General features: G+C 45.9%; 1 protein-coding gene across 3 annotated transcripts in view; it reads left to right on the forward strand.

Moving 5' to 3' along the window:
- LOC118366427 (semaphorin-4G-like) overlaps positions 1–14067 on the forward strand; it is a 40077-nt gene extending 26010 nt beyond the window's left edge. For 2 of the 3 annotated variants that reach the window (XM_035749078.2, XM_035749081.2), the window contains 7 exons: positions 14–152; positions 542–764; positions 927–1042; positions 1150–1304; positions 1855–1916; positions 2677–4775; positions 10582–14067. In XM_035749078.2, the coding sequence (XP_035604971.1) occupies positions 14–152; positions 542–764; positions 927–1042; positions 1150–1304; positions 1855–1916; positions 2677–3701 (1720 nt within the window). In that variant the 3' untranslated portion in view covers positions 3702–4775; positions 10582–14067. The remainder of the gene's footprint in view (positions 1–13; positions 153–541; positions 765–926; positions 1043–1149; positions 1305–1854; positions 1917–2676; positions 4776–10581) is intronic. The other variant, XM_035749080.2, reaches the window with a different exon arrangement.
- The last annotated feature ends 71 nt before the right edge of the window (positions 14068–14138 follow it).

The following is a 14138-nucleotide window of genomic DNA, read 5'->3' on the forward strand; positions in this document are numbered from 1 at the left end:
TTTTTTCTCTCAGGAAAAATGTCAAGGTGTCTGCGGTGTGCCAGTACTCCTTCACAGATATTCAGAGGCCCTTCGAGGGGCCTTACATGGAGGTGCAGGATTCCAAATGGAGGGAATATAGAGGGAAGGTTCCGGTACCAAGACCTGGCTCGGTAAGTCTCTAGGAATACCCCTCAATCACCTCTTCCTCCCCTTTCCCCTGTTTCTTACCACCTTGGATCAGTCTCAATGATCTCTACACGGTGTCCTCCTTTCCTCGTCTTCATTCCTTCATCTGAAAAGACTGAATAAGTGAAAGCAGTACTTAGACTTGGCTGTCACCTGACTAGTTCTTTAATATGCGGGTGTAGAAGAGGAAGTCACTTAATGCTGTTGAGGTGAGCCCTTGTCTATTTCTGTCTCACTCACTCTCTCCTGATCTGTATTGACTGCTCTCTCTTTCCCTCTCCTGTCTCTCTCTCTCTCTTTCTCTCTCTCTCTCTCTCTCTCTCTCTCTCTCTCTCTCTCTCTCTCTCTCTCTCACTGCCTTCTCTCCCTTCAGTGTATCACAAACATACACCGGTCCCAGGGCATCAACTCGTCCCGTGACCTCCCAGACAACGTGTTGACCTTTGCGAGGCGCCACCCCCTGATGTCTACACAGGTCCACCCCATAGGAGGGCGCCCCCTACTATTCAAGAGAAGTGTCAATTACGTCAAGATGGCCGTGCACCGGGTGGCAGCTCTGGACAGACACGTCTACACCGTGCTCTTCTTGGGAACTGGTGAGTCTGGCTAGATGTGTAATGCATAATACATATTCTTTTCTTGAATTAATGTTACATGAATGTTATATGAGAGTTATATCAATGTCATATCACATGAATGTTATTTGAACGTTGTATAAACGTTGGATGAACATGATATGTCTGTGTTTTTCCCTGCAGACGACGGCTGGCTGCACAGGGCTGTGGAGGTCGGAGGTCAAATGCACATCATAGAGGAGCTGCAGCTTTTTGAGAACCCTCAGCCTGTAGACAGCATGGTCATCTCCCAGACACAGGTACTATACGTTGCTCATACATGCTAATAACACGTTTTAAAGCATTGTGCCTGCCATTTATAAGTAAATTGTTACCAAATAGTGAAACATGAGCTCTCGTCCAACAGGGAAGTGTCTATGTGGGCTCCAACTCTGCAGTGCTCCAGGTCCCCTTGTCCTCCTGCCAGCGCTACACGTCCTGTTTCGACTGTGTGTTTGCCCGGGACCCGTACTGTGGCTGGGACGGGGCGCTGTGTGTGGAAATATCCTCACGCACAAACAGGTGAGGGCAGGCACACACACGGACGCGTACGTACACACACACACTAGTGGGACACCAGTGAGTGAGGCTGGGGACTGTTTTGTGTCTGGAATCATTTACTCTGCATGAGTGAGCGTCAGACATTTGAATCTTCATTACTGCTGCAGATATATCAGACTGTTTGGTGGTTTTCCTGGGGAATCGCTGATGTGCTTTGAGCACCGCATTAGTTTGAGAGAGTTTCATTCCAATTAAAATAACCCTGGCAGATCAACTGCTATCATATTCTAATAGGCTCTGCTTAGAATTTTTGTCGTTGTTTACTTTCTTTTGTTGACTTTAACTGAACACACCGTGAGGTACCTGTATAAAATGGGTGGACTGTTTGATTACTTAAATACACAACCCAACATCCTATTGTATGTGTACTTCAATGAAGTACACATAAAGTACACTGTTCAATTGTCCTACCGTTTCTGTGTTCCTACTTTGTCTGCGTGTACAGTATGTGTGGGTGCCCACTACCCTGGAAGCATAAATGAGAACTAACATTCTTCTGGCTCCTATTCAGCTCCAATCTAACCCAGGATATACAGAAAGGCAACAGAGGCTGTGACAACAGCACAGGAGCTGGTATGTACTGAGTACACACACACCATACACTCACACACCACGCGTGTGCGAATCGCTCTCAAACACATGCATCATACATTCACATTCACACACACACACACACACACACACACACACACACACACACACACACACACACACACACACACACACACACACACACACACACACACACACACACACACACACACACACACACACACACACACACACACACACAAGTTCTATTTTAAGGGATATCACAGCATTAATATATTCCGACATGTGGCTCTTTTGCCCGCAAACCCAAACCATTTAAAGGCCATTAAGGGATTTCATGAGGTGTGCAGCGCTTTTACTACTCCCCTGGGCTGCTCCACTCACTTTAATCAGTTCCTCTTACATTAAATTAGAGGTCAGATGATCGAGCTGTCTGCATTGCGGGGTTCTGTCTGCTTTCAGAAGCTTACTACGAATAAAGATGAGAAGTGACGCTGAAAGGTTAATATGTCCTGCTAGCTCTGCTTTGATAATATGACCTGCCATCTCTTTACATCTCTCTCTCTCTCTCTCTCTCTCTCTCTCTCTCTCTCTCTCTCTCTCTCTCTCTCTCTCTCTCTCTCTCTCTCTCTCTCTCTCTCTCTCTCTCTCTCTCTCTCTCTCTCTCTCTCTCTCTCTCTCTCTCTCTCTCTCTCTCTCTCTCTCTCTCTCTCTCTCTCTCTCTCTCTCTCTCTCTCTCTCTCTCTCTCTCTCTCTCTCTCTCTCTCTCTCTCTCTCTCAGTAGTCCACCGCAGGCGTACGGTGATGTCTGGGGACGACATCCTCCTCCAGTGCGAGCTGCGCTCCAACCTGGCCACGCCCCACTGGACCCTGGATGGGCACGAGCTCCAGGGCTATGACCTCGACTCGGGCCACCGCGTGGGCACCGATGGCCTGCTCCTCATAGGCGCCCGGGCCGACCAGAGTGGAGACTACCACTGCTACGCCGTGGAGAACGACGTGTGGGTGCCAGTGAGGCTGTACACGGTGAAGGTGCACCCTGACCTGCCCTTCCCTGTGGGGCCAACAGTCACGACGAACACTTTATCAACCACCGCCACTACCGCCCCACAAAGCACTTTTCTTAGCCCCAGCACCCCCACCGAGCAGCCCCTGCCCTCCCCACCTGCTCCCCTCCCCTTTGGACCCGAGTTCCAGACCTATAGGCACATGGAGGCCATGTATATCTCCCTGGTGGCTGTGCTGGGCGGGCTGTGTCTGGTGCTGACCATAGTGTTGCTCTACGTCAGCTTCTGCAAACGAGGGCCCTACCAGGGCCGCAAGTACTCCCAGGTGGGGCTGCCCGAGTCAGGGGCCGCAGCCGAGAGGAAGAAGAGCTCCCATTCTCATCTGGAGCTCAAGACCATGTCCATCCATTGCAACGGCAGGCAAGACAGCAAGCGCGGACGCCGCTCCCTGTCGGCTTCTAACGTGGACGACGTGGGCGACGGCTTCCTTCAGATTGTGCCTGGGGGAGGGTCTCCGGGAAAGTCGCCGCCCCCTCCCGCCCCGCCTCTCCCAATGCCGCCGCCCCTGCCTTCCTCAGCGTACGCATCGTCAGAGTACGCCAACGGGATGTCGGCCACGTTACCCAGTGTCCTTCGCAAGATGAACGGCAACAGTTACGTGCTGCTGAGGCAGACGGCGGACCCCGAGGGGAGCACGTCTCCCCTCTACCACTCGTTCACCGAAGAGCTCAACCGCATCCTAGAGAAGAGGAAGCACACACAAATGGACCCCCAGCTGCCAGACGAGAGCTCTGTCTAGCCCCCCCCCCCCTCACTTTCCCATTGATCTGTTTATTGGATTAACCCCAGAGTGCCCCCAAGAGGCAGGAAGGTCGAATTGTTGTATTATACTGCTGCTCTTTACCCAGTGTCAAAGCAACTTGTGGGAGTATCCATCCCTAAAACTCAATGTGCAGCTTCCTGTGACTCGAGACAAGTGGCCCACGTTCCCTCCTGAACACTGGAGTAAAGAAGACTTTCTGACTTTGACCAAACTGGAGCAGTCATTGATGTAGTCATGGTAACCATTTTGGACACACATTTTACTATTACATGGACCCTTTGATTGACTTTCAAGGACTTAAGGTCACGTACATGATACATACACAAGTTAGTTACAATCCTACCTCAGATCCTTACCCTATTGGGGAAGTAGGGTCAGTGATGGTCTGGTCAGCAGGTACACTGACAGCGAGTGCTGTGGTGTATCGTGGGACACGGGACGATGAGAGCCCAGGTCATATGACCAACGACCATGGAGTGAGATGGTGATGCACGTAAGACTGTGAGGAACTACCAAATCCGGTATGAACATTATAGACCATCGTCTAAACTATTGAGTTCAGAGAACAATGGGTACGGTAGTTTAGTGCCATACACGTCTAAGATGGCTCTTATTGACCCAGGCCTACAGAACTTCATATGAGAGCAAATATGGTTGGACAAATAATACATTGCAGTCATAACTTAATACCACACACTTATCTTCATTTTCTTTTGTGCTTTATGTAAATAGCAATAGTATCGCTGTGGCAGCCGTCAGTAGCAACAATGCCAGTTGAAATGGTTGCGCCGAAACCAAATTGAAATGGAACTTTTTAGCATCTTTGTGTTGTTAGCGTGTCGGATTGTGTCAAAGGGGGAAAACAGCAGTATGGATAGACGGCAGGTTTTATCTAAACTTGGCGGGATGAAGACTATGATTAAAGAATGAAGACAATCGTTAATGACTGATCTCTGGTCAGATTGATCAGAGAAACTGAGTGGTGATAATGATGATGATGGATCTGATTGCCAGAGATGTGTGAGCCCAACAGGAGACCAGAAGGCAAAGGTAAGACTGAGAGAAAGCTGTGCCCTGCACATGTTGTTGAAATACTTCTCAAATTACTATGAACATGCACATTGTCACTGTCATTTCAACCTTTTTTTCAAAGTCAAAGTCCACAACCACCAAGCATCAGCTTTCATGTTCCTCTCCATGAAAGAGGAAGGCGATTGCGGCAGACATATTGATGTACACAGTTTAGCAGATGTTGTAGCGGGTGCAGTGAAATGCTTGTGTTACTAGCTCCTAACGGTGCAGTACAAATATCAAACAATTAAAAATTAGAAACGAATGTCAGAACGAATCCAGATAACAATCCCAAATAACACTGTATCGGTAATCCAAATGCAATCTATTCGTAGGTACGGAGCTTTCAGAAACTATTCATACCCCTTGACTTATTCCACATATTTGTGGTACTGCCCGAATTCAAAATGGATTAAATATACTTTTTTTCTCACCAATCTACACACAATACCCCATAATGACAAAGTGAAAACATGTTATTACACATTTTTACAAATGTATTGAAATTTAAAAACAAGAAATAGTTTATTTCCATAAGAGTTCACACCCTGAGTCAATACATGTTATAATCACCATTGGCAGTGATTATAACCGAGTCTTTCTGGGTAATTCTCTAAGAGCTTAGCACACCTGGATTGTACAATATTTGTCCATTATTATTTTTACAATTGTTCAATCTCTGTCAAATTGGTTGTTGATCATTGATAGACAGCCATAGATTATGAAGCCGATTTAAGTCAAAACTGTAACTAGGCCACTCAGGAATATTCAATCTCATCTTGGTAAGCAACTCCTGTGTATAATGACCTTGTGTTTTAGGTTATTGTCCTGCTGAAAGGTGAATTTGTCTCCCAGTATCTGTTGGAAAGCAGACTGGACCAGGTTTTCCTCTAGGATTTTGCCTGCGGTTAGCTTTATTCCATTTATTTTTATTTTAAAAAACTCCATAGTCCTTGCCGATGACAAGCATACCCATAACATGATGCAGCCATCACCATGCTTGTAAATATGAAGAGTGGTACTCAGTGATGTGTTGTGTTGGATTTGCCCCAAACATAACACTTTATATTCAGGACATAAAGTTCATGTCTTTGCCACATTTTTTGCAGTTTTACTTTAGTGTCTTGTTGCAAACAGGATTCATCTTTTGGAATCGTTTTATTCTGTACAGTCTTCCTTCTTTTCACTCTGTCATTTAGATTAATATTATGGAGTACCTACAAAGTTGATCCATTTTCAGTTTTCTCCTATCAGAGCCATTCAACTCTGTAACTGTTTTAAAGTAACCATTGGAAGTCACTGCTCGACTGAGGGACCTTACAGATAATTGTATGTGTGGGGTACATCGATGAGGTAGTCATTAAAAAATCATGTTAAACACTATTATTGTACACCGAATGAGTCCATGGAACTTATGTGACTTGTTAATCACATTTTTACTCCTGAAGTCGTTTAGGCTTGCCATAACAAAGGGGTTGAATACTTATTGACACAAGACATTTCAGCTTTTCATTTTTTCTTAATTTGTAAAAATGTCTAAAAACAACATTCCACTTTGACATTATGGGGTATTGTGTGTAGGCCAGTGACACAACATCTAAATGTAATCCAATTTAAATTCAGGCTGTAACACATCAAAATGTGGAAAAAGTCAAGGTGTGTGAATACTTTCTGAAGGCTCTGTACACCAAAAAGATCTACTAAGAATGATATATACAGTAGTAGATGTATTAAAATAAGTTACGTGAAGAATACAGTATATGGATACACAGTGTGAAAAACAGTATAAAAGAAACAGTCCAGTCCAGATTCCATTACATTTACATTTAAGTCATTTAGCAGACACTCTTGTCCAGAGCGACTTACAAATTGGTGCATACACCTTATGACATCCAGTGGAACAGCCACTTTACAATAGTGCATCTAAATCTTTTTAGGGGGGGTGAGAAGGATTACTTACCCTATCCTAGGTATTCCTTGAAGAGGTGGGGTTTCAGGTGTCTCCGGAAGGTGGTGATTGACTCCGCTGTCCTGGCGTCGTGAGGGAGTTTGTTCCACCATTGGGGGGCCAGAGCAGCGAACAGTTTTGACTGGGCTGAGCGGGAACTGTACTTCCTCAGTGGTAGGGAGGCGAGCAGGCCAGAGGTGGATGAACGCAGTGCCCTTGTTTGGGTGTAGGGCCTGATCAGAGCCTGGAGGTACTGAGGTGCCGTTCCCCTCACAGCTCCGTAGGCAAGCACCATGGTCTTGTAGCGGATGCGAGCTTCAACTGGAAGCCAGTGGAGAGAGCGGAGGAGCGGGGTGACGTGAGAGAACTTGGGAAGGTTGAACACCAGACGGGCTGCGGCGTTCTGGATGAGTTGTAGGGGTTTAATGGCACAGGCAGGGAGCCCAGCCAACAGCGAGTTGCAGTAATCAAGACGGGAGATGACAAGTGCCTGGATTAGGACCTGCGCCGCTTCCTGTGTGAGGCAGGGTCGTACTCTGCGGATGTTGTAGAGCATGAACCTACAGGAACGGGACACCGCCTTGATGTTAGTTGAGAAGGACAGGGTGTTGTCCAGGATCACGCCAAGGTTCTTAGCGCTCTGGGAGGAAGACACAATGGAGTTGTCAACCGTGATGGCGAGATCATGGAACGGGCAGTCCTTCCCCGGGAGGAAGAGGAGCTCCGTCTTGCTGAGGTTCAGCTTGAGGTGGTGATCCGTCATCCACACTGATGTCTGCCAGACATGCAGAGATGCGATTCGCCACCTGGTCATCAGAAGGGGGAAAGGAGAAGATTAATTGTGTGTCGTCTGCATAGCAATGATAGGAGAGACCATGTGAGGTTATGACAGAGCCAAGTGACTTGGTGTATAGCGAGAATAAGAGAGGGCCTAGAACAGAGCCCTGGGGACACCAGTGGTGAGAGCGCGTGGTGAGGAGACAGATTCTCGCCACGCCACCTGGTAGGAGCGACCTGTCAGGTAGGACGCAATCAAGCGTGGGCCGCGCCGGAGATGCCCAACTCGGAGAGGGTGGAGAGGAGGATCTGATGGTTCACAGTATCGAAGGCAGCCGATAGGTCTAGAAGGATGAGAGCAGAGGAGAGAGAGTTAGCTTTAGCAGTGCGGAGCGCCTCCGTGATGCAGAGAAGAGCAGTCTCGGTTGAATGACTAGTCTTGAAACCTGACTGATTTGGATCAAGAAGGTCATTCTGAGAGAGATAGCGGTAGAGTTGGCCAAGGACGGCACGCTCAAGAGTTTTGGAGAGAAAAGAGAGAAGGGATACTGGTCTGTAGTTGTTGACATCGGAGGGATCGAGTGTAGGTTTTTTCAGAAGGGTGCAACTCTCGCTCTCTTGAAGACGGAAGGGACGTAGCCAGCGGTCAGGGATGAGTTGATGAGCGAGGTGAGGTAAGGGAGAAGGTCTCCGGAAATGGTCTGGAGAAGAGAGGAGGGGATAGGGTCAAGCGGGCAGGTTGTTGGGCGGCCGGCCGTCACAAGACGTGAGATTTCATCTGGAGAGAGAGGGAGAAAGAGGTCAGAGCATAGGGTAGGGCAGTGTGAGCAGAACCAGCGGTGTCGTTTGACTTAGCAAACGAGGATCGGATGTCGTCGACCTTCTTTTCAAAATGGTTGACGAAGTCATCTGCAGAGAGGGAGGAGGAGGGGGTTTCAGGAGGGAGGAGAAGGTGGCAAAGAGCTTCCTAGGGTTAGAGGCAGATGCTTGGAATTTAGAATGGTAGAAAGTGGCTTTAGCAGCAGAGACAGAGGAGGAAAATGTAGAGAGGAGGGAGTGAAAGGATGCCAGGTCCGCAGGGAGGCGAGTTTTCCTCCATTTCCGCTCGGCTGCCCGGAGCCCTGTTCCATCCCAGTTTGATGTTGCTGCTATGTGTCCTTTGCTGTCCCAAGCTGGTGGCCACATGCCAGATGAGCTATAGGACCTTCGCACAAAAAAAGACCTGTGTCATTGTTACTTAACCTGCAACGCTCTCTCAATGTTTACGTGACATCAGTGTCAACGCAAAAACAACGTATGTCGCTAGCGACGACCTACTCCACTGCTCCATTTCCTGGAGAGTCCACTCTGACCAAAGCAAGTAGTGGTTGTGTCTGAAATGGCATCCTTCTCTATAACGTGCACTACGTTTAGTGCACTATAGGGAATATACAAGGCTCTGGCCAAAAGTAGTGCGCTACATAGGGAATATGGTGCCATATGGTGGAATATGCATTCAGCATAGGAACAAGATCACAAACAGCCAGTCAGTCGGTACTCTCTAAACATGTCGAGGCTTGCCGTGTCAAATAAAGGCCTTTCCTCATCACAGTGAAGTGTGTAATCAGCTCGGCTGCTCCCTGGTGGCTCGCAGCACAGCGCGCCGGTTTGTGTATCTGGTACTGCATTGCTGACGGTAACAGCGGTGCTTGGCATCGCTCATGGGCTGGACTCCATAGACACCAAGTGAAGGCTTGTTGTCCTTTTTTGTGTGGATTCTATCGAAGGCGGCCGAGCGGCACAGGAAAACATTTGACCTGTGTGTCCAGGGCATTGATGAAGTGAGGTGATAGAGTAGGAGAGGGAGGGTGTGTGCATATGTGCGTGTCTCTATTTGTGTGTGGGAGGGGGGCTGTCAGGAACTGCTTTGCACCCGAAGAGGTTTCCTGCTCCTCCTCCTAACCCTCTCTCCCCCTACCTTTATTCCCTCCCTCTCTGTCGTTATATCCTCCCTTTTCCATTCCCTGGCCTCTCCACGTTACAGTATCATCATCCCCTCCTGCCCTCCTTTTCTCTCATCCCCCCTCTCCCCTAGAGCACGGTTTCCCACACTTGGTCCTGGGTTCCCACTTTGGGTGCACGTTTTTGACCAGCATTACACAGCTGATTCAAATAACCAACTCATCATCAAGCTTCGATTATCTTAATCAGCTGCGTAGCGCTCGGGCAAAAAACAAAACGTGCACCGGGGGGGGGACGACGACGACACACCCTGCTCTAGAGGACTCTGCTGATTTCACAAACCTCCATGATAGCACCCCAATCCATTAAGCCTGGCCTATAAACAGTGCCTGTGACCTTGTCTTTGGAAAGGGGCTACTGCAGTGTTCCTAAATCCTGTTCCCTGTGCCTGGAAGGACCCACCGGGTGTGCATTCTTTGTTCTCGCCCAGCACTAATGAAAACACCCTTTTCAACTAATCAAGGGCTTGGCAGTGATTTATGTTGAATCGGGTGTTTTAGTGCTGGGCTATAACAAAGACGTGCCATCTCCCATTGGTCATTATAATAGCCGAGCAGAACCTGGTTGCTTAGAATATTTATGCAGAATGATATGTGTGTCATCGCACATGCAGTTTTCACAAGGTGTCTCGGTGGAAGTGTAAAAAAACACAATGGCACCGGAGCGTTATATTAATGTTGTTCAAAAGCGAGTCTACAGCAGGGCTCAAGCAAGCCGGATGAATGTGTTTTGCTTATCTTATTATCTTTTCATGTAAAATAAATAATGATGTATCGAAAGTGCAATCACACAAATGAGGGTAGTTGAGCACTAACCCGGATGAATAGAACATTCAAAGTTGAAAGAACAAACTGGACATTTATGACTAACTGGGCATTTAAACTGCAGGGCATGTCATTTGTCATTAGAGGTGATTCACTGATGTTGTCACGTTACATTTAAAGTTTTAACAGAGAGAAGAGTTTAAAACTACAAAAAACAGACATGCTGTATATGTAGAGTGTATTGCTGCCATATTATGTCTTTATACCTGCTGTTTTATATTGCATCTGTCTTTAGATATGCAAGAAGCCAGATCACATTGATCTCAGAAGAGATGGAAAAGATGGATGGAAGAAGGAGTGTGTGAGGAACCCTGATGATCTGAGCCAATGACTGCTCAAAATACACAGAAGGACAATCAGCACGTGAAATCTCCAATGGCAGGGGACTTGGATATGGTTATTGTAGTGTACTTACTACTTACGGTCAATTGGAAAATAGGCTGGCTACTACAGTCAAATACACACCTCCAGTATATACTGTATGCCCCCGTAAACATTGTGGAACACTTATTTCAACAAACATACTCGCTCACGTCATACTGTACAGACATGACAACGTTCAAATGGAGGTTTAGACAAAGGCCCAGTGCAGCCGTTTTTATGTCAATATCAAATCATTTCTAGGTAACAATGAAGTACCTTACTGTGACAAAAATAGCTTCTTAGCAAAGGGCAATTTCTCAAGCAAGAATGTTGCTATGACTGTCTGGGAGTGGTCTAAGTGGGGAGGGGGAAACTAGCTGAAAACTAGCTGATATTGGCAGAGAGGTTTGGAACTCTTTCCTATTGGTCTAGTAACTATGATGTCACCAGGCAGGCCAAAACTCCATCCCACCAAAATAGGCTGAAAACTCAAGGCAGGCTTTTCAAACAGCTCTTACACTAAAAGGGAAGGATCATCAATGTCACAGTATTATTCAAACCTCAGTGTGGAAATACAGTATAAATAAAACAGAAAAATCACATTTTTGACTGCACTGGGCCTTTAACTCCACATCACCTACAGAATACAGTTGAGTTAACAATGACTAAATGATTCATTTGTGTTATACCTCTTGCGAGGACTTTTCTTGCTCTGTACATAAGGATATTTAGTATACCCTTGTAAAGTGTTACATCAATGTGTTACATGTTCTGTGTTGTTTTCTGGCTCGGTGTAGATATGACTACTACTTCACAATCTACTTAGTATTTTATCAGCCATGTAATTGGCCGTGTCATGTGTAATTCTTTGGCCATCATTGAACTTGAGGAGAAAATACAATTCTCATACAAGTACCAGTCAAAAGTTTGGACACACCTACTCATTCCAGGGTTTTTCTTTATTATCACTATTTTCTACATTGTAAAATAGTAGTGAAGACATCAAAAGTATGAAATAACACATATAGAATCATGGTCACCAAAAAAAGTGTTAAACAAATCAAAATAGATTTTATATTTGAGATTCTTCAAAGTAGCCACCCTTTGCCTTGATGACAGCTTTGCACACGCTTGGCATTCTCTCAACCAGCTTCATGAGGCAGTCACCTGGAATGCATTTCAATTAACAGGTGTGCCACGTTAAAAGTTAATTTAGGCCTCCCGAGTGGTGCAGTGGTCTAAGGCACTGCATCGCACTGCTAGCTCTGTCACAACCGGCCGCGACCGGGAGACCCATGGGGCAGAGCACGATTGACCCAGCGTCATCCGGGTTAGGGGAGAGTTTGCCTGAGAGGGATGTCCTTGTACCATCGTGCACTAGTGACTCCTGTGGCGGGCCGGGCGCAGTGCATGCTGACATGGTCGCAAGGTGTACGGTGTTTCCTCTGACACATGGGTGCGGCTGGCTTCCGAGTAAAGTGGACATGTGTGCAGTGTGGCTTGGTTGGGCTGTGTTTCGGAGGAAGCACGGCTCTTGACCTTCGCCTCCATACAGGAGTTGCAGCGATGAGACAAAACTGTAACAATCAATTGGATACCATGAAATTGGGGAGAAAGGGTTAAAAACCACAGAGTGAAGGAAAAGCAGCCAACAAGTGTTCAGCATATGTGGGAACTCCCTCAAGACTGTTGGAAAAACATTCCAGGTGAAGCTGGTTAAGAGAATGCCAATAGTGTGCAAAGCAGTCATTCAGCATATGTGGGAACTCCCTCAAGACTGTTGGAAAAACATTCCAGGTGAAGCTGGTGGCTACATTGAAGAATCTAAAATCTATTTTAATTTGTTTAACACATTTTTGGTTACTACATGTGTTTTTAGTTACTTCCATGTGTTATTTCATAGTTTTGATATCCTTAATATTATTCTACAATGTAGAAAATAGTACAAATAAGGTACTGTATGTTGTAACTATTTTGTGCAACTACCCGTAAAGGATAAAAACACTATTTTGCATCAGATTGACTGGAAATAATCCTGTGTGTCAATGCCCAAGGGCGAAGTCAGTACAGTACAGCATTATGCAAAACATGTTCCAACAGCGTCCTTTTGTCTCGACAGCATGATACCCAATAGTATTGCTGTTGGGTGATGATGATAAAGTCCTTGGTCATGTTCATTAGGACACGCAATGGAAAACGTTTTATACAATGCAAAGACAGGTTGTCCCTCCCTATTTTAGTCTGTTTTCATTTGTTTTGGAACCTAATGAACACGACCCTGTTTTCTCCACAGACTGCTCAACATATCATTGTGAGTAATTCACACATATGATTGTGACAGGGTATGGGGGTACAGCACAGGCTGAAAGACTGGTGGGAAAAAAGGCAAGTCTGAGTGGCGGTCTAGGGCCGTAACTAAGCAACAGCAATCTTTATTTAGAGCTTTTACACCCATAGTGTCAGTCAAGCTCTGACAGTTCTCATCGGGGGGAAAATGTGATTTGAGAACTCTACTCTGGTCAGTCTCTGCCTGTAATCAGTGTGTGATAAATAAATTATTTATGTTAATACTAGTGGCAACCCAACTCCAATCAATAGAAAAAACAGCAGTCTGTTCAGTAGATGTTCTTAGGATAACAGACTATAATTTTTCCCAACTTAAATAACTAGTATGAAGTGGATTCTATTAAGGTTAACATCTCCTGTTTTAAGTCCACTCTACATTCTGACAGGTAACCGTCAAAAAACATACCCGAATGAAGAGGCACAATTTTACATTTTATCAATTGTTTAAACTATAATCTAGAACACTGACTTCACAGCCGGAAAAACGTAATGCCATCCTCTTTGGTCACCAAACAAATTGAGAACACATGACCACATGACTGTAATTGCTTTGCAGTCACAGGTGCACTTCCTCTTCCCTTCCACACTCATGACTCACGCACCCTTTTGCATTTTACACAATCAACCTTCGGATTATACTATTTCCTTTCCTGTGACCAGTCACACGCAACCTGTCTGGAACTCATCCATCAAGTTCAACCAGAAATCCTATCTGACCACTTCTTTTACAGCACCACCCACAGCTATGTTGTCATCGGCAGACAATCAACACGGCGTTCATACAAGACATGCTTACAGTAAAGTCTTATTGTTGGGTAGCTGATAGAGACGTTCAAGAGCCATATGTTTCTGGGTCATTCCACAATGTTTAGATGGTTTTGGAGATTGGCAGACATTTTCTAAGTTGAGATTCTGTTTGAACTGTGGTGTAATGGCAACTTGAAACACTGCTGTTGGTGTAAATGAGTACATATGCTACATGCCATGGAAAATAAAACATCTCTACAATGTGTCTAGGATTGTCTGTCGTAGTCATCTGTAATTATTTTGATGTGTCTTTCAGAGAACTCAGTCGACTGATTC

Source organism: Oncorhynchus keta, chromosome 3 (assembly GCF_023373465.1).
Source record: "Oncorhynchus keta strain PuntledgeMale-10-30-2019 chromosome 3, Oket_V2, whole genome shotgun sequence".
Taxonomy (NCBI): domain Eukaryota; kingdom Metazoa; phylum Chordata; class Actinopteri; order Salmoniformes; family Salmonidae; genus Oncorhynchus; species Oncorhynchus keta.